This window comes from Microcaecilia unicolor, chromosome 4 (assembly GCF_901765095.1).
Source record: "Microcaecilia unicolor chromosome 4, aMicUni1.1, whole genome shotgun sequence".
NCBI lineage: Eukaryota > Metazoa > Chordata > Amphibia > Gymnophiona > Siphonopidae > Microcaecilia > Microcaecilia unicolor.
The window spans coordinates 147,762,329-147,784,081 of NC_044034.1; the positions used below are offsets into that span (position 1 = coordinate 147,762,329).

Sequence of the window (21,753 nt, forward strand, 5' to 3'; positions counted from 1 at the left end):
TGACAAACATGTTAACTTCTTCCTGAAGGATCAGCAGGATGGAAATATCTCTTGAGATGCAATTAACTTCTATAAATTAACAGGATCCACATTAATATATTTGAGTATTAATGAGTTGATCTGTACATATTTGGTGTAATATGGAAATCTTTGTTACCAATATCACATAATAACATGTTTCTAAGATTATTCTTGGGTTCTCTTAGCCATACAGAAATCAGTGATAGTCAACTGTACATGTGCAAGCATTTAAATAAATTAATTAGTACTTACTGCGATTCAGATTAGGACACTGCGTTATGTATCCATTTGGCATAAAGACGATTTTCACATCTTGCATAATACCCTTTGTGAAAGAAGAGAGAGTGGTAGTATGGGCTATAGTGAAACAGTTAAACAGTACAAAGCAATTACATTCATAAAACATTGATACGTGTAAATGTGCTCATAAAAATACTGACTGGTGTATAAGTATGAGCCGTAACACAATAGCGTGTGCAGGCAAATGTCTACAAGGGCAGGGATTGAGTGGCTCATGGGCAGAGTTCACAAGTATATTAACTGTGCATTCTTGCATAATCCAAGCAGAGACACTTACACTTCCTCAGGACTTGGAGTAACGGGTTTACACCTGCAGGGCAAGTGTGATTTCTGCACTTAAAGCTGGTATTTTACAAAGACACGTGGAGGGGCATAATCGAAAGGAGACGACCATCTCTAAGGGCGTCCATCTCTCGTTTTGATAATACAGTCGAGGACACCAAAATCTCAACATTTAGGTCGACCTTAGAGATGGTCGACCTAAATGTTGAGATGGTCGACCTTAGAGATGGTCAGCCCCAGTTTTCGACCATAATGGAAACCGAGGACGCTAATCTCAAAATCGACCAAATCCAAGGCATTTGGGTCATGAGAGGAGCCAGCATTCATAGTGCACTGGTCCCCCTCACATGCCAGGACACCAACCGGGCACCCTAGGGGGCCCTGCAGTGGACTTCACAAATTGCTCCCAAGTGCATAGCTCTCTTACCTTCCGGGCTGAGCCCCCCAAACCTCCCCAAAACCCACTCCCCACAACTGTACACCACTACCATAGCCCTAAGGGGTGAAGGGGGCACCTAAATGTGGGTACAGTGGGTTTCGAGTGGGTTTTGGAGGGCTCACATTTACCACCACAAGTGTAACAGGTGGGGGGGATGGGCCTGGATCCACCTGCCTGAAGTGCACTGCACCCACTAAAAACTGCTCCAGGGACCTGCATACTACTGTCACGGAGCTGGGTATGACATTTGAGGCTGGCATAGAGGCTGGAAAAAAATGTTTTTTTAATTTTTTGGGGGGAGTGGGATGGGGTTGGTGACCTCTGGGGGAGTAAGGGGAGGTCATCCCCGATTCCCTCTGGTGGTCATCTGGTCAGTTTGGGCTCCTTTTCGAGGCTTGGATGTGAAAAAAAGGGCCCAAGTAAAGTCGTCCAAATGCTCGTCAGGGACACCCTTCTTTTTTCCATTATCGGCCGAGGACGCCCATCTCTTAACCACGCCCCCACCCCGCCTTCGGTACACTGCCAGCACGCCCCCGTGAACTTTGGTCATCCCCGCGACGGAAAGCAGTTGTGGATGCCCAAAATCAGCTATCGATTATGCCGATTTGGGCAACCCTGAGAGAAGGATGACCATCTCCCGATTTGTGTCGGAAGATGGGCGACTTTCTCTTTTGAAAATGCCCCTGATAGGGGCTCATTTTCAAAAGAGAAAAACACTCAAAAAGTAGCATAAATCTGCATTTGAATGTTTAAAAAGGGCTCACCATACAATATAAGGGGGTAATGGTGAGATGTGTACTTAGGACCTTTTATGTGAAGTCCACTGCAATGCCCTCTAGGGTGCCCCACTGCTCTGCTGGGATCACTGTGTGGCCAGTCTACTAGGAAATCTGGCTCCTCCTATGTCCCAATGGCTTGATTTTGTGCATTTTTCACTTGGACGGTTTTTGGGGGTTTTTAATGGTCCAAAAAATGGGCATACTAAGCACAACAATGACTAGGAAATGGTTGTTTTCAAAGAAAAATGATAGATGTTTTTCTGGTTTGAAAATGGTCATTTTCACTACTTGATTTGTGGACGTTTTCATCAAAATGTCCAAAACTGGATATAGACATATCAAAAATGCCCCTCATAGCACCAGTGTGTCTTTATAAAATAGTGCTAAGTAGTCACCTACATAACTTCTTAAATCCTAAAAATGATCATTTATCATTTATTAAATTTAATATACTTCCCTTTTTGCAATACAAATTAGAGTGGTTCACTATGCAATAATACAATTAAAACTGAAATAAAAGCAAAACTCCATAGTAAGATAGGAAAGAACCAATCAGACAATAGATAAATAAAAACATTTTCATTCATTCACTAACTGTAGTCTCACTGAGTGCCACCATGTCTCACATTCCAGACAAGACTTTAGAAGTTATAAAAGCTAATTCAAACAAATAAGTCTTTAACTCAGCAGAAACATTCATCGACCCCTCCCCCAATGCTCACCTACCCTTACTCACACCTCTCCTACTCCCTTCACTCTTGCCCATTCCCCTCCGCCTCATCTACCCTCCAATTGCTCACTTACCCTTGCTCATACTTCTTCTACTCCCCTCATCCCTGCAGTTCTACATTCCTATTTCTTTTATTACTCCGATAATACCCAACTTATTTTTCTCCACCAATACTTTGTAATCCCAATTACTATGTAAGCCGCAATGAACCTGCTTTGAGTGGGAAAGCGCAGGGTACAAATGTAATAAACAAATAAATACATTATAGGAATGTTCCAGATGCAATTGCTTTGGCAAAGAATTCCACAACGCTGGAGCCAAGAAATAAAATGCAGAACTTTGAGTAGAGGCCCAATGGGCCTGTGGGTGAGAAATAACAAGCCAATTGTTAAGTAGTGACCCAAGCGCACATGCGGGTGTGTAGGGAATAAGGAGTAAAGATAAATAAATTGGTGTGCCACTACGAAGAAACTTATTAACTAATGTCAATATTTTATACTGGACTCTATTCTATTGGTAACCAGTGCAGTTGTTTCAATAATGGAGTAGCATGATCATAACATTTGGCCTGACAGAGTATTGGAGAGTTTGTAGATGTTTAAGGTTGGATCACATTATACCTGCATAGATGGTATTGCCGTAGTCATATCTTGAATTAATGATTGCATAGAATAATGTACAAAGAGAGTCAGTATCTATGTAGTTATGGACAGCTCTAAGTTTACAGAGAAAGTAAAAGCTTGTTTTAGGCACATTGGAAATTTGAGGTGAAAAGGAGAGTGTAGAGTCAAGAAAGATACCGTGATAACGAAAAGATGTAACTGGGGTTACTGATCTATCAAAAAGGATTGGCACTAGTGATGGTGGAGAGGCAGTTTCTGTAACCCAGCACGCCACTGTTTTATCAGGGTTACAGACAAGTTGATGTTCCGTAAGCCAGTTAGCTACCTCCTAGGGAAAGTGCATGCATCTTTACCCTTCAAAGCCTTGACACCTTAATTTAGCATGTTTGTTGAATCTGTGCTGTTTATGTGATTCGAAGCCACTAATCTAAACTCAAACTTCACACACGGAGGAACCAAATGCACACTTGATTTTTCACTATACTAAGCAGCAATGACCAAAGGGCATTGAACAGTGAAGAAAAGAAAAACATGGGGGAAGGGAAGGGATTTGGCTCATAACCTTTTCAATTACAACAGGTGTTTTTCTGTCCCCAGAGGACTTATTATTTAAATTTGTACCTGAGGCAATGGAGGGTTAAGTGGCTTGCTCAAGATCACAAGGAGCCACAGTGGGATTTGAACTGGGCTTCCCTGTATCCCAGCTTGCTGCTCTAACCATTAGGCTACTCCTCCACTCTAAAGGAGAAGGTTTAAAAAAAATGTAAAGGAATGAATTTTCAAGGGATTGGGCATTTAGGGGCCCTTTTACTAAGCTTAGCGTGTGCTAAATGCCACGTGGCCCATGGGTATAAAATAGGACAAGAAACATTTAGCATGTGCTAATGTAATTGGCGCATGTTAAGCTTTAGAAGAAGAGCCCCTTAATCTAGGAAATATGAGCCTTCATCAATCCTTCTGGAAATTTACTTAGGGCTAAAATGTATAAAGAGAGCATCAAAATTCACGAACTCTCTGTCTATCTTAAGCATTCGAGTGTGAATGCAGAAATAACAGGAATAACTCTCTATGGAAAAGTTATCCTTATAGCATCCAGGCTTGATTTAGTCTGATTGAAGATCCACTATAAATTTGAACAGATAAAATATCTGCACTGCTTTTTGTGTTGCTCATCCCACTGAATATTTACTTCCTAGGTTTTACTGTAGGTTCCTACATTTAAGTGGTTTCCACTGAAAATGTAGGTTCATTAATTCAAATGTTATTTATTTATAACAAGATTTATAAACACCATTATCAACAATTCTAAGTGGTGTACAAAAATACATTCACAATTCAAAAAAACAAAAAAGGACCTAAAATAAGTACAATAAAAACATAAAAACTGTAAATCATAAGCCTGGGTAAACGAGTAAGTTTGAGTAGTTTCCTAAACTGAAGATAACTCCCAATTTTGCATAATTCTACTAGGAAATTACTCCAATGGCATGCACCCTCCACATAGAAGATTTTTGATCTAAGGAATGCGAGCTGCTTGTAACAGGGAACATTTAACAACATTTTAACTGTGGACCTTAAAGGACGAGGTGGACAGTAAACCTACAAAACTATAGCTAAAGAATTGAAATGCCCATGCATTGCCCTATAAATCAAGCACAAAACCTTAAATTGAACTCTCCATTTCAGAGGGTTTAGGCAAGTAGCACTAGCATTTTTAGAACGTGCTAAAAATTAGCTTGCACTAACCGTTAGATGCCCATTCCCCCCTAAGGGCATGATATTTAAAGGAATTTATCTGAAAAATGGCAGCCACCACTAACCGTTGATATTCAGTGACACTAATCGGACAGTCATGCTAATTATCCTCACAGATCATGCCGCGGTGGTGAATGGACAGAGTGACAGCAGAGTGGGTTCCCATATGGAAAGCAGAAATATTATCACTGCTATCCATATGACTCTTGTTTTTTTCTGATCTAACTTTATCTAGAGAGCGATCCAGATAGGCTGAATATCCTTACAGGTCATATCCGGACTGTGCTGGGGTGGTATGTGAGAAGAGTGAGAGCAGGAAGTTAGACAGAAAGCAGCGATGTTCTAACTGCTATCCATACAATTCTCAGTTGTTCTGTCCTACCTTTATCTGGAGAGTGATCCAGATAGGTCCTATGCTGCCCATTGTACTTGGGTATTCAGTGCCGGTCACTATCTAGATAACAGACCTGAATTCCACTTTATTTAGCTGCCATAGCCAGCACATAAAAAGAACACTGACTGCAATAGTTGCATATTGATCGGTAAGCGTTTATTGAAAATTGACTAGAAAGGATGTAATTATTAATTACCTTCCAGGACATGAGTTTATTTTCTAAATCACCCTGAGCCAAATAAAACGTTAGATAACAATCATAATCCAAATCATTTACACAAAGAATATACTCAAAGCACATAACAGGATAAATCCCAGCATTCTGGCTGTGAAATTATATTGGGGCCTAGTTAGAAAGCTGTTAACATGGCGATTAACATGAGCTAATGGTTAATGCAGCACCATAGCAGTTAGAGGGTCATTCTATACAGGGGCACCAATGTTTAGGTGAACATGAGTGAATGACTAGAATACAAGTATAGATGTGCGTATGTATACACATAGGTACATAAGGGCCAACATTTGACTACACAGTATTCAATAAAATGCCCTAAATGCAATGGTGTACAGTTTGAAGTTGGGTATACAATAGACCAGCCATTCCCAACCCACTCAGGTTCAGTTTATTTGATATACCACAACATTTTCAAAAAGAAATCTAAGCACTGTACACAGTAAAAGAGAATTTGCTTGGGGAGGGGAGAAGGAGACAAAACTACAATCAATAAACAATACAAACAAAAGGAACGAAAGGGGAGTGGGGAGAGAAAAGAATTACAAAGTGAAGAAAGGTAAGAGTCTTGGAGGGAGAACACAAAAAGGTGGCACGACTGACTGCTCCAGGAAGCATGCTTGTGGTGCAGAAAGGAAATGTGCAAATTAATCATTTTCAGAACATGAAGGAAATCCCAGGGAGAAATAATATGTTTGAAGCTAAGACTTGAGTTTAGAAAAGAAATGTTCAAGCCTCAAATAAAGAGGGAGGGCATTCCAGCGATTTGGACCAGCTACAGTAAAACACAAGGGTCTGGTGGTGTCTAAGAAAACATTACAGAAGGATGGAACTGTCAGAAGCCCTTGGGCAGCAGACTGTAGGGCCCTTGCAGGAGAAAGGGAACCAACAGACTAGCTAAGAAGATTGCATGTAATGACAGAGAATATTAAGTTTAAAAGAGATCCTATAAGATATTGGGAGCATATGTTCTGAAATCAAAAGAGGGGTAACATGATCACATTTCCTACAGTCATGTAGAAGCTTAACTACAGTGTTTTGGATTTGCAAGACAGGCAAACATATCAGGAAGGAATTGCAGTAGTCAAGTTTAGATAATACCAGTGAATGTATAAGAATATGGAGCAAAGCAGGTTCCAGAAAACAGCAGATCAAGCGGATCCATCTGAGAGTGAAGAAAGAAGAGGATACTTTCTTAGAAATATGGGGCAGGAAGTGACACACAGGATTTTCATAGAAGAGGAATATCATATCAGGAGGGAATTGCAATAGTTTGAATAATACCAGTGAATTTATAAGAATATGGAGCGAAGCAGGTTCCAGAAAACAGCAGATCGAGCAGACCCATCTGAGAGTGAAAAAGAAGAGGATACTTTCTTAGAAATATGGGGGCTGGAAGGAGAGATTGTTATCAAAATACCCAGGATTTTCATAGATGAGGAACAGGCAAGAAGATTCCCTTTGATAGTAAACTGTGGAAGAATGGAATCAGATGGTTGGGAGTTAAAAATCATAGCAACAGTTATAGATGGCTCAGGTCTCATGCTATTACCAGTTAACCAGTCTGCTACTGCATCAAGCTTGCTAGAAATCAGTGGATAAATAGAAGAAGAATGAGAGTCAAAAGGGAAAAGTAGGTGAATATCATCAGCATAAATGAAGAAAGTAAAGCCTGAAGACTGAAGCAAGAAAGGAGAAGGAATTAGAATAGTGGACTATGTATGAGCACTCAGACCATAGGCACCCGGTATAAGAGGCTTGGAGAGGCTAAGCCTCCTCCCTGCTGCAGTAGAATGGATCAGCTGTGGAGTCCAGCTGCTCTGAGGGGATTAAATTGTTGATTTACCTCCATCCTCACAGCAGGAGCTGCAGTGAAAGCCCTCTAGCAGTTGTAGAAATTGGTTTATGGTTTGTTTACCTTACTGCTGGGAAAGCAGGGGGGGTTGGCTGGAGGTGTCCTGGGTTGCCAGGGAGATATTTAACAAGGATGACTTCCTGAACTGCACTGAGGACAGATAGCAGCAGAACAGATACTGGGCCAGCATGATCAGAAAAAGACACCAGACAACAAAGGTAGAAAAGATAATTTTATTTTCATTATAGTGTTTGGAATATGTCCACTTTGAGAATCAGGTGCTCAACATTAAAAGTTTATATTTATTTACTTATTTATGGCATTTTATCCCACATTAAACATGAATTAGGGTGTTTTGTGGCTCTACTTGAGAATTGTGATGATATGATCCCTTGTTTCATATTGTTGACAGTCTGCATTTTCCGTATAGGTGGTATATTGGTGTATTAGGTCTGCCCAGTGTAATATTTATGGTACAGTAAGGTTCTGAGTGTGTTTTTGGACAAAGTTGTGCATAGTGTTGCAGTTGAGCGATTGTGGTTAGAATATGTGTTGAGCAACCACTTTATTCTTTGACATATGATACATATCTAATATATAAATTTAATAAAAGGTATTAATTGTAACTTTTATTTTTATTTATTTATTTTTTTCTGCGTGTTATCAGACAATTATGGATTTAAGCTCCACCCCTGGCCCCACCCCTAACCCCGCCCCCTTTAGCCTCCCCAAACAGTTGGGCCACCGACCGCCTATGACTCAGACAGACAAGAGATTCTGCCTATTAGACAGAATCTGGATGCAGTATAGGCGGGGCATACAGTTACATACATAAAATCCCTCTAAGACTCTCACAAGGGGGTATTACATACATAAATTATAGAATACTATCATTTACAGACTTTTTTTTTTTTAGCAATATAGGTGTTAGTATTTACTTCGTCTCTATGACTGGTATAATCTTTTATCATTTATTAAAATTTCCTGTACCACCTCAGTTGCCATGCAAGTCTAGGTGGTTAACAATAGTCTAGCATGAAGAAAAGGAACTCCATTATGTAACAGGAAAGAGGACATTCATCCTGAGCACATACACACAGGATACCACATTAGCTATTGGTAGTATTGCTCCTGTTATTCTCCTCCAACCCCGCTTCCACCTACTCTAACCACCTGGTGGGATGAAAATGGGTAAAATTAATTCTCTAAATCTTTGCCAAAAGCCAGGGGTGAACTGACAGTGATCATGGCCCTCAGGCAATAAGGGTCATGGGCCCCTTAATCACTATCAAAAGTGATTAAATTAGATGGAAACTAAGGGAGATTGGGTCCTCTGACACTGCCTTGTTCAAAGCCATCTTTAAAAAAATAGGTCTTAAGGGCTGTTCAGAATTGTGTAAATGAAGTCTCAGACTGTACAGAAAGGGGCAAATTGTTTCATAAAGCAGAATTCCTAGTCTCTCCCCATAAGTGGTTGTGCCTAAAATATACTTGTGTATTTGCACAACTACACTAATATTCTATCATGGAAAGTAGGTTCTTACTTTCCTTCATAAAATAGGCCCCAAATAGGCACCTACAAATATGCATCTCTTTCTAGAATTACCCTTCATATGCACAGTAATTTGCATGTTGACAGCTAACAAGGAATAGGGCAAAAATTAGATGGAGAATGGGCAAAGAATACAAGGGGATGGCAGAAATCATGAAGGAAATAATATCACCTGAACCGATCATGTTGTCTGCCATTCAGTTTATGCACGGTGAAGAACTTTCATCTGCATTTACTGAATGCCAAAATGTTGGGTAAATCCCCAATAGTTAATGCCATTAACCACTGATAACTGCAAAATACTTCCACACTTTAATAAACAGGTTTTTCCAAAGCTTAAGAATTTACTGTTCATTTCACAATCAAATACTAATAGACATATTAGGAGGTTGCAGCACCCTTACAATAGGACACATATTTTTAAGACTTCTTGAGAGCTTCACCATGCTAGATTTGCTAGAGTTTACTTCTATGTGATTATACACTAACACCATGAAAGCAAACAGAATATACTGCATAAGATAAGACTGTAGGTAAATAATGCACACAAAGGTATTTTAGTGTACTGTAAAGCAGTAACACCATTAAGTAAATCTAAGTCTCAATGAAGCCATAACAAAAATGAATGATATACAGGAACATAACCAAGAGAAGTTATTTTGGACAAAACAATATATAACAAAAACTAGTTATCCAGTTTGTTCATAGGCAGATTCACATGAGACATATAGAAACATCCAGTCTGTCCTTCCAAACTGATAGCCCAGCCTTTACAAATCCAGACTCTCGGGCTAAGCAAGATTATTACCAGTTAGGTAGACTGAAATTCAGTGTTCACAAGATACCTAAGTAGCGTGATAAGACCTCTATTCCACAGTTTCTCAATCTACCTTGATGACTCCATAGCCAGTTTGGATTTCAGAATACCCACTCCAAAGTATGTGAGATAAATCTGCATGCAATGGAGAATCAGTGTATGCAAATTCATGCCACATATATTCATAGCAGATATCCTGAAAACTGAACTGATTCTGAAGTCACTTCCAGGGATGTGGGAAGCCCTGTTCTACTTTTTAACATATACTCAGATCAGTTTAAATCAACAATTCAAATTAATGATTATAACTTACTATGCAAAACCTTATACATTTCAGTCAAGAGAACAACTCATTACTGTATATACCACCTCATTCCTCTAGTAAACAAATGCAGATGATAATGTATTTGTGAGTTGTGTAGAATAAGCTGTCTGTTCTAGCATTTCTGCTTTTAAACATTCTTCCACAAGTAGGTTAAAGTAATTTCATTGACCTAAATTTAACCTAATCTTAAAAGTAAATGCTGATCTGATGTTTCTGAATCTGTCATCCCTTGTCATTCATGCCATTGTATTGCTCATTCTTTGAGAGAGGTTTACCAAAAATACTGAGCATTTATGAAAATGCAGTGCATGCTTTTAGTTTGGAAGATGAATTAATGTTCATTATCACAATAATAAATCATATTTTATGGTGTCTCTGGTACTTCAGAAGCATAGCGAGGAAACTTGGGCTATTTTCCAAGTATGCAGGCAACACAGCGTGATACATCCAGACAAGATGAAGAATAATTTGTGGCAATGGACTCAATGTTGCAGGCAAGTAAATAATATAGAGGGGCATAATCGAACGGGGGCGCCCATCTCTAAGGGCGCCCATCTCCGAGGCCGGCCCCGGGAAGGGGCGGAGCTAACTGTATTATTGAATAAGATGGGCATCCATCTTTCGTTTCGATAATACAGTCAGGGCCGGCCAAATCTCAACATTTAGGTCAACCTTAGAAATGGTCAACCTAAATGTTGAGATCGCAGGACTTAGAGATGGCCAGCCTCGGTTTTCACCGATAATGGAAACCGAGGTCGGCCATCTCAAAACCGGCCAAATCCAAGCCCTTTGGTCGTGGGAGGAGCCAGCATTTGTAGTGCACTGGTCCCCTTCACATGCCAGGCACCCTAGGGGGCACTGCAGTGGACTTCATTAATTGCTCCCAGGTACATAGCTCCCTTCCCTTGGGTGCTGAGCCCCTCAAATACCCCCCAAAAAACCCACTCCCCACAACTGTACACCACTACCATAGCCCTTATGGGTGAAGGGGGGCACCTACATGTGGGTACAGTGGGTTTCAGGTGGGTTTTGGAGGGCTCACATTTATCACCACAAGTGTAACAGGTGGAGGGGATGGGCCTGGGTCCGCCTGCCTGAAGTGCACTGTACCTAATAAAACTGCTCCAGGGACCTGCATACTGCTGCCATGGAGCTGGGTATGACATTTGAGGCTGGCATAAAGGCTGGCAACAAAATGTTTTCAACTCTTTTTAGGGTGGGAGGGGGTTGGTGACCACTGGGGGAGTATGGGGAGGTCATCCCCGATTCCCTCCGGTGGTCATCTGGTCAGTTTGGGCACCTTTTTGAGGCTTGGTCCTGAAAATAAATGGACCAAGTAAAGTCGGCCAAATGCTCGTCAGGGCCGCCCTTCTTTTTTCCATTATCGACCGAGGGCGCCCATGTGTTAACCACGCCCCTGTCCCTCCTTCGCTACGCCTCCGACAGCCCCCTTAAACTTTCGCCGCTCCTGCGACGGACTGCAGTTGAGGGCGGCCAAAATCGGCTTTTGATTATGCCGATTTGGCCGCCCTTAGGAGAAGGGCACCCATCTCCCGATTTGTGTCGGAAGATGGGCGCCCTTCTCCTTCAAAAATAAGCAGGATAGTGTCTCTGTGTACAGAACTATCTGTAATGTGATTTATCACACACAATGAATGGAAGATTCCAACAAAGAGAAAATGATCACATTAACACCATTCCAGACATAGAATGGTGCAGAGCAACCAAAGAAGTGGAAGAGAATATAAAGGACGCATCGCATGCAGAAACATTTTTCAGTGCACCTGTAAAAAAGGCCTTTTTTAAAAGTTTTGCTGAAAATGGACATGTGGCAAAATGAAAATTGCCACGCATCCATTTTGGGTCTGAGACCTTACCGCCAGCCATTGACCTAGCAGTAAAGTCTCACATGGTAACCGGGTGGTAATGACCTACATGCGCCAAATACCACTTGGCGTGCGTTCGATACGTAAAGCAGAAAATAAAAATTATTTTTCGGACGCACGTATCGGACGTGTGGGAAAAATGAAATTACTTCAAGAGCCACTTCATTTTGGCACACGTTGGGTGCATGTAGATGCTTATGCGGCTCAGTAAAACGGCCCCATAGAGATTAGCAGCAGAAATGTTAGAACCAATCAGCTTGTATCCTGACCCGAGTCTAACCACTGAATACCATCTCTCTCTTTAACAACAAGCTCACAAGGAATCAGCCCAGTAGAAGAGAAAGAGTTTAACTTCATTCTTTGTCCTCTAGATCCACCTCACTTTCTTCAAAGCCAACTATGTATGATATGATACAGACGTTCAAATATTGATATGATACAGACATTCAAATATTTGAAAGGTATTAATCCGCAAACGAACCTTTTCTGGAGATGGGAAGGTGGTAGAACGAGAGGACATGAAATGAGATTGAAGGGGGGCAGACTCAAGAAAAATGACAGGAAGTATTTTTTCACGGAGAGAGTAGTGGATGCTTGGAATGCCCTCCCGCAGGAGGTGGTGGAAATGAAAATGGTAACGGAATTCAAACATGCGTGGGATAAGCATAAAGGAATCCTTTGCCGAAGGAATGGATCCTCAAGAGCTTAGTCAAGATCGGGAGGCGGGGCTGGTGGTTGGGAGGCGGGGATAGGGCTGGGCAAACTTATACGGTCTGTACCAGAGCCGGTGGTGGGAAGCGGGACTGGTGGTTGGGAGGCGGGGATAGTGCTGGACAGACTTGTACGGTCTGTGCCAGAGCCGGTGGTTGGGAGGCGGGGCTGGTGGTGGGAAGGTGAGGATAGTGCTGGGCAGACTTATACGGTCTGTGCCTGTGCCAGAGCCGGTGGTTGGGAGGTGGGGCTGGTGGTTGGGAGGCGGGGATAGTGCGGGGCAGACTTATACGGTCTGTGCCCTGAAGAGCACAGGTACAAATCAAAGTAGGGTATACACAAAAAGCAGCAAATATAAGTTATCTTGTTGGGCAGACTGGATGGACCGTGCAGGTCTTTTTCTGCCATCATCTACTATGTTACTATGTATGTAACTAGCAGGCAGCCACCTTTTATGTTCCATGCAAATTTTGCAGCATTGTATAGTAGTCGAAAAAAGGTTCTTTTGTAATATAAGCCAGTTTAAAGGCATTATCTAAACTTAATGGTGAAACATTTTAAGGGGGCAGCTCTATAAAGTGTCATCTAGAGGTAGGCATCACTTACACATGTCAAATGCACCATCAAATTGACAGTTAGGTGCTTATCCAGCTCATAATCGAAAGTGATCGCCGGCCATTTCCCGACACAAATTGGGAGATGGCCAGCGATCTCGGAAAAGCAGCAAAATTGGTATAATCGAAAGCTGCTTTTTTTTTACAACATCGCCACTTTCCCATTGCCTCGTCGGCGAAAGTTCAAAGCGGCGTGTCGGCAGTGAAGCGAAGGCGGGACATGGGCGGGTATGGGCGTGGCTACCAGATAGCTGGCTTTCGCCGATAATGGAAAAAAAATATGGCATTGAGCAGTATTTTGCCGGGTTTACTTGGTCCTTTTATTTTCACAACCAAGCCTCAAAAAGGTGCCCAAACTGACCACATGACCACCGGAAGGAAGCGGAGATGACCTCCCCATACTCCCCCAGTGGTCACTAACCCCCTCCCACCCAAAAAACCCCACTTTAAACACTTTTTTCCAGCCTGTATGCCAGCCTCAAATGCTGTACCCACCTCCATGACAGCAGAATGTGTTCTGTCCTCCGACAGCCTTTTCCTGCTTATGATGTGGCTCTCAGGTGAGTGTGACACCTTTTCTGTTATTTGCACTGCAGAGTCACATCAGCAATGCATTGTGGTGGGTGTAGGTATTGGTAGTTGGTAGGCTCTACTCCCCTGGTGCTTTCCCCCTGCTTATTGGGTCAGAGTGTGCCCTGTTTTGTTTCCTGTTGTAGTCCATGCGGTAGTGGCCATTTTTGTAAGCCAGTTTTAGTTCCCTTTCCTGTGTTACCCACGTTAGAGAACGGAGTTCTTACCTTGAATGGTGCTGAAAAAGGGCACTGTACACCATTGTGCCAGCTCTGACCTACTGCTTATCTTAGTACCAGGGGACTCTTTGCCAGTGGGGCACAACCTCTGATCTGCAGTTAACTGTGAGTAAACGTGCTTATTCAAATAAAGGACTTTTTCAAAGAGATTAGTCTTCAGGTGTCAACTGGTGTGCCAAAGTTATACAGCAGCAATAAGTCCTAGAGGCTGTATACAGGTCCCTGGAGCAGTTTTAGTGGGTGCAGTACATTTGTGGGTAGTGGGTTTAGGGGGGGGTTGGGGGGCTCAGCTCCCAAAGTAAGGGAGCTATGCACGTGGGAGCTTTTCTGAAGCCCACCGCAGTGACCCCTAGGGAGCCCAATTGGTGTCCTGCCATGTCAGGGGGGCCAGTGCACTAAAAATGCTGGCTCCTCCCACGGCCAAATGCCTTGGATTTGGCCGGGGTTTGAGATGGACGACATAACTTTCTATTATCGCTAAAAAATTACACCGGCCATCTCAAACCCCGGCCAAATCCAAGGCATTTGGCTGGCCGGAACCGTATTATCGAAACAAAAGATGGCCGGCCATCTTTTTCGAGTCTGGCCAGCTGTTTGTGGCACCGGCAAAATACATCGTCGGCAATGTATTTCGCCAGCGCCGTTCGATTATTCCCCTCCACGTGCACTAGTCGCTATTCTATAATGCATCGTCTATGTGCCATAGCACTTAACTGCAAGGGGGGCAAGCACATGGGCAGGCCATGGGTATGTCTCCCAGTTAGACATATAGTTTTTAGAATATTATAAACTATGCATGTCACTTGGCATATCTATAGTTTATTATAGTTTATTCTGGATTTGATATACTGCCGTTGCAATCAAAAATGTCTGGGATAAACACAAAGGAATCTTGTGCAGAAGGCATGGAGCCAAAGAAGCTTAGCGGTGATTAGAAGACAACACCAGTATTTGGGAAGCAAAGCCAGTTCTGGGCAGACTTCTACTGTCTGTGCCCTGATCATGACTGGGCAGATTCAGTTTCAGTAGCTGGAGAATAAGACCAGTGCTGGGCAGACTTTTATAGTCTGTGCCTTGAAAATGGCAAGGACAGATTAAGATCAAGTAAACATATGTAAGTATCAAATCATACCTTATGCTATGAGTTTATCTTGTTGGGCAGACTAGATGGACCATACAGGTCTTTATCTGCCATCATCTACTATGTTTCTATGTATGATATAATCACTTGGTCACAGCAGTTAACAACAAAACACAAATAAATAAAAATAGAAAAGAACACAATTAATTGACAGGACAAAAAAATCAGGCATAGAGGAGTAGTTAGGGAAACTGAGGAGCCTGGGACTATGAGTGCAGATTAAGTGAACCATCAGAAAAGAGAGGACTTGGGACCGAAGGCTAAGCAAAAAAAAAAAAAGTTTTCAATAGCACTTCAAATTTGGAAAAAGAAAGTTCAGATCTGATCGAAGGCAGGAGATCATTCCAAAACTTAGAGGCATTGAAAAAGAAGGCTGAGGAGCATGTGGATTGTCAATGAGCCATGTGAGGGGAAGCAAGGTGAGGTGATAAACCACCTTGATTGAATTTTGTTTTAAGTGGCATATAAAGCCTAATAAATAAATAAACTCATGCCTACCATTGACACATGCCATTACCAACCTTATGCTAGTATTCTAGAATGGAATCTTGGCCATCATAGAATTGGCGCTAAGCGCACTGCATTGGGGAATCTAAACTGAGATGCTAATTTACAGAATTGCCCTTTCAGAAGACTTCATGTGACCTACTACTTGACATATCTATAATTGTACCACGCATGATCAAAACAAAAATAAATTCCCATGTCTGCTACAAAAATAAGAAAATGCAAAACATTTTTTTTCAAATAATTAAATGAATTCCTAAATATACTGGAACAGAAAGTTGAGTGAAGTTCATGAATATTGTGCTACTGTTCTATGCACTTCAGAAAAAGACACCAGCAAACTTCTGACCCAAAATGAATGCCTGTTCTTTCTCGCTGTATGATTGCTCTGCAGATGTCAGTTTATACTAGAAAAAAGTACTCAAAGGCTGAAAGAAAGCCCTTTGTGATAGAAAAAAGAGATCCTGCTGCACTTATAACATGGCCCTGGAGACACATGCTGGCACAAGCCCAATCACGGCATAAATGCACAACGTCTAAACTTCTGTTTTAAACCCTGGAGCCAATTTTGTGTCACTGCCCTACAGATACTTAGCATGTCTGAAGCAAAAAATATATTTGTGTACTTCCATTCTGATCAATATAAACTTCTAGCTTATTAGCATATCACTAGCTATCCTGCTGCTTAGAATGAGTTAAAGCAATAAGATATTCATGAAAAATGTTATTTTCCAGCATTCTAATACTTTGTATCCAACAAAAGAAAGGGTGAATTCAGCACACCTTGTTTTTTCAACAGGGCTATTAACATATGTTTACCTTCTGCAAAACTATGGGAAGCAGCTGAGATTAAAAACCAACAGCTGTACAATGAAACAATGTCATCAATTTCACTTCATATTGATGGCTCAACCAGTGTTGCAGAGAGAGCGATACTTGAGCAATAACGTGTTTTGAGAGAAATTAAGAGGCAAGATTCATCGCGGATATTTTTGTTTTGATCATGCATGATCAGATATATGAGAAAACTGCAAACGCTATTTTGGAGCTCTACCCTGAAGAAGATTGCGAAACCTGGCCATGTTGGCAGAGGCTCCATTCATTTTCTAAGTTAAAGTAGCTTTTGAATATTTGATATAAAAATATTTAATAAAAAATGAGGGACCAATGAGGAGTATGCTATATCAAGCATACTATATCAAGTGCTATATCAAGAATCTGATCATTGATAGCGCTTGCATTGTGATACCTGAGGATCCCCTTACTAAAAAAAATATTTTACTGTAAATATGAATACATTTGCAAGTCTGATGGTGTTGAAAAGTTGAAAATTGGTACTTTGTGAATGTTTGCTGGGAAAAATATGCTTAGCGCTATTCTATAAACCTCACCTAAAGTTAGGCACGGTTTACAGAATACATGTAGTGCCTGTTCCCACAACTAAAATTTAGGTGTGACTATTTATGCCAACTAAAACCTGATGTAAATGCCTATGCATAACTTAGGTGCGGATCGGGCATCTTCTTTAAATGTCAGCGTAATTTTTAGGAATGCCCAGGACCGGCACATACCCCTCCTATGGCCACACCCCCTTTTTTGATCCACATGTTGGAATTTACGCACACCACTTTACAGTATGCACTTAGAAAGCTGCATATTAATTCTAATTAGTGTCAATCAGTGCCAATAATTGCTTGATAGTGGCCATTTATCAGCGCAGATCAGTTTGTTAACCAATTAAGTTACACACAAAGGGGTCCTTTTACTAAGGTCTGCTGAAAAATGGCCTACAGTAGTATAGGCATGGGTTTTGGACGTGCGCAGATCCATTTTTCAGCGCACCTGCAAAAAATGCCTTTTTAAATTTTTGCCAAAAATGGACCTGCGGCAAAATAAAAATTGCGGCGCATCCATTTTGGGTCTGAGACCTTACCGCCAGCCATTGACTTAGCAGTAAGGTCTCTTGCGTTAACCGTGCGGTAATCACCTATGCACGTCAAGTCGGTTACCGCCCGATTTTTGCCGCACGCCAGAAAATAAAATATATTTTCTAGCACTTGTAGTGGACGCACGTAAAAAATGAAATTACTGCATGGGCCATGTGGTAGCCGGACAGTAACTCTGAATTGGCGTGCATTGGGCATGCATAAGTGCCTATGCAGCTTAGTAAAAGGGCCCTACAATTTGGCTGTAATGCCAAATTTGCATGCACAACTTTAGACATCATCCCCCAGATCCTATGTAGCACACCTAGAGATCCATGCCGAAATCCAGACATATCCTATAAAAAGTGTAACTTAATTGGCTTAACAAGCTAATCAACATTGATAGCAGCACTGAACAAGAAATAATAAGCTTTAATTGGTAATAATTAGAATTTATGCACACACCTCACTAAGTGAATTCTGTAATGAATTGCGCCTAAATTCTAAACCACGCAGTTCAAAAGGGGCATGGCTATGGGCAGGAAAATGGGCATTTCATGGGAGTTCCAAAATTTACACACATAGTTATAGGTCCAGTGTGCATAAATATATGCACAAGGATTTAGGCCACATTTTCGTTGGTGTAAATTGAGGCATGTAGTTTTTGGTGTTGGGATATCAACTAAGTGTACTCTGAGGGGCATAATCGAACAGAAACGCCTATCTCCATGGGCGTTTATCTCCGAGAACGGGTACGTGAAGGGGCGGACCGAATCGTATTTTCAAAAAAACATGGACGTTTATCTTTTTTTGAGCTGGGCGTTTTTGTTTTTCAGCGATAATGGAAACCGAAAACGCCCAGCTCAAAAACGAATAACTCCAAGACATTTATTCGTGGGAGGGGCCAGGATTCGTACTGCACCGGTCCACCTCACATGCCAGGACACCAACCGGGCACCCTAGGGGGCACTTTTACAAAAAAAAAAAAAAAGGTAAAACAGCTCCCAGGTGCATAGCACCCTTCCCTTGGGTGTTGAGCCCCTAAAATCCCCCTCAAAACCCACTGCCCACAAGTCTACACCATTACTATAGCCCTAAGGGGTGAAGGGGGGCACCTACACGTGGGTACAGTGGGTTTGGGGGGTGGTTTGGAGGGCTCCCATTTACCAGCACAAGTGTAACAGGTGGGGGGGGGATGAGCCTGGGTCCACCTGCCTGAAGTCCACTGCTCCAGTGACCTGCATACTGCTGCCAGGGAGGTGGGTATGACATTTGAGGGTGAAAATAAAAAGTTGTGAAACGGCACATTTTGTGGTGGGAGGGGGTTCATGACCACTGGGGGAGTCAGGGGAGGTCATCCCCGATTCCCTCCAGTGGTCATCTGGTCATTTAGGGCACTTTTTGGGGCCTTATTCGTGGAAAAACAGGGTCCAGGAAAAGTGCCCTAATTTCTCGCTAAAAATGCATATTTTTTTTCCATTATCGGCGAAAGGCGCCCATCTCTGATCGGCAGATTACCACGCCCCAGTTCCGCCTTCACCACGCCTTCGACACGCCCCCATCAACGTTGTCCGCATCCGCGACGGAGTGCAGTTGAAAACGTCCAAATTCGGCTTTTGATTATACCGCTTTATTCGTTTTTGGGAGATAAACGTCTATCTCCCAATTTGGGTCACAATATAGGCGTTTTTCTCTTTCGATTATAAGCAGGTCTATATACCACACCTAAATCTAGCCACCACTTATAGACTATGTTTAGGTTTAAATGTTTATCGTGTGGATTTTTTAGGTGCCTTATATAGAATCTGGGGACTGCATAAAAGTAGGAACAATTCTGTGTGTCTGTGCAATTTCACAACAACCATTTCCATGTGCAAAATGAATCCACACTTTATAAGTTGGGTTATAAAGTCAATATTTGCAAAGAAGTATTCAGATTTCATTGAGGCAAACGAAAGACTACATTCTATAATAGAACCTGGGCGCCTAGGTGGTGCCATAGTATAGGCTCCTACCTCGTATCCTTGGAGAGCTTAAATGGAGGTGTTCAATTGTAGAATTGCCCATTTTGAGGTTATGAAACAAAGAAGTGTGTCAAAATTTAAATGATGGGAAGAAAATCAAATAATGTTTTTAGAAGGACAAAATGAACACTGCAGTTACTGCATTGTCGGTATTCTAAATACCATCAGAGTTTGATTTTGGCAGATTAGGGAGCCATGTTTCCTACAAGTGCTTCTGCCTTTCCGCAGTCTGGACCACTCTGGGCAGGTGCACTCCATGGAGGACTCACAGATTCAAAGAAATGAGGCACAACCCAAGGGAATATTATCCACAAGGTCCACTAATTGCACTATTTCACCAACAGGCTTAAAGCTGCTAGTTTTTATCTTTTCTTACCTTAAACAAGCCATGCTTCCTGTTACGCTGCCCAAGCCATAAACTGCTTCCTGGTGAAAGATTGGTGTCTGGAGGGTCTATGACACGCTCGTAAATCCTGTTTTTGATAAAGGAGAAAAACTTTTAGCCAACAGTGTTAAATCTTTAAAATGATAGCGTATGCTTTAAATACATTATTGTAAGCATATTTTACACATAGGTACACTCCTCTACTTTAAAACGTTTTCCAATTTTGAAAACAAACATTGATATGGAAATTCAACCTATAATTTACTTGTTGGTTCAAGCGACCAGGACCAGCCTCAGTCCTAAAGATACCCTATGCAAGCCCCATTCCTGAAGTGATGCCAGATGCCATCATTTATAGCAGTGATTCCCAATCCTGATCCTGGAGGCACCTCCGCCAGTCAGGTTTTTGGGCTATCTACGATGAATATTCATGAGATATATTTGCATAAATTGTCTCCACTGTGCAAATCTCTCTCATGAATATTCATTGTGGATAGCCCAAAAACCTGACTGGCTGGGGTGCCTCCAGGACCAAGTTTGGGATCCACTGGTTTATAGTGTTCTGTGAGGGGATAAGAGCTGTCCTCCACTGAGTGCTGAAGTTGGTGACACCTCTTTAAAGCCATGGCAATGCCCTGCCCTCCATGGCCCACTCTTCAAGCAACCTCTGTGAGCCTTATCATCCCATTCCTCACGTTGCACTGGCATGATGAAGGGAGCAAAGTTCTTTAATGTCAGTCACAGAGGTATTATATTATTCCAATATGCTGAGATCATTTTTTTCATCGAGAATTGTATTTCTATATATTACAGAGTAATAATACAAGAATACACCATTGGACATTTCTAGAGAAAAAAGCAGAAAGAAATCAGAAATCATTTTTAATCACAAGAACTACTAATCTATACCAGTAGTGCTGTGAGTTTATTTTTTTTTACAGAATAGAACATGTCTGAAAATAGTTAAGATCTAAAAAAAAAAGCCCATGCAGGACTCAGCTCTGTCTACAATTACTCCATATATGATGTACCATTAATTTTTATCTTGTACTTCTTAATGACTACCAATAGGGGTCAGGCTCCAGCTAAGACTATGCCCCTCCCCCTTACATTTATGTGCTCAGTGAATTCTGCACTATAATGTTGAGGGCTCTGCTCGCATTTACTGTATATGCAAGTAGTGCTGAAGTGTGGGGAGGGCACTAAAGTGCTTAGAAGTAAATGAACTTTGGTTGTTAAAGTTAAAAAAGGCTTTGTGGTAATACTTTTAGCTTAGCTAGAGCATGACCCCTATTGATAGTTATTAAGGAGCACGAGACAAAATCTAATGGTACATTTAATATGGAGTAATTGTAGACAAAGCTGAGTCCTATATGAGGGTCATAAGAACATAAGAATAGCCATACTGGGTCAAACCAATGGTCCATCTAGTCCAGTATCCTTCTTCCAACAGTGGCCAATCCAGGTCACAAGTACCTAGCAGAAACCCAAATAACAGCAACATTCCATGCTACCAATCCCAGGGCAAACAGTGGCTTCCCCATGTCTGTCTCAATAGTAGTCTATGGACTCTTCCTCCAGGAACTTATCCAAACCTTTGTTAAACCCAGATACGCTAACCACTGTTACTACATCCTGCAGCAAAGA

The 21,753-nt window shown here is 41.7% G+C and overlaps 1 protein-coding gene across 1 annotated transcript in view; it reads right to left on the reverse strand.

The window, feature by feature from the left end:
• Positions 1 to 21,753, reverse strand: part of NELL1 (neural EGFL like 1) — a 633,167-nt gene that overhangs the window by 430,300 nt on the left and 181,114 nt on the right. The window contains exons 5-6 of the mRNA XM_030200710.1: positions 20,098 to 20,194; positions 274 to 346 (exon numbers count right to left, since the gene is read on the reverse strand). Of these exons, the coding sequence (XP_030056570.1) occupies positions 274 to 346; positions 20,098 to 20,194 (170 nt within the window). The remainder of the gene's footprint in view (positions 1 to 273; positions 347 to 20,097; positions 20,195 to 21,753) is intronic.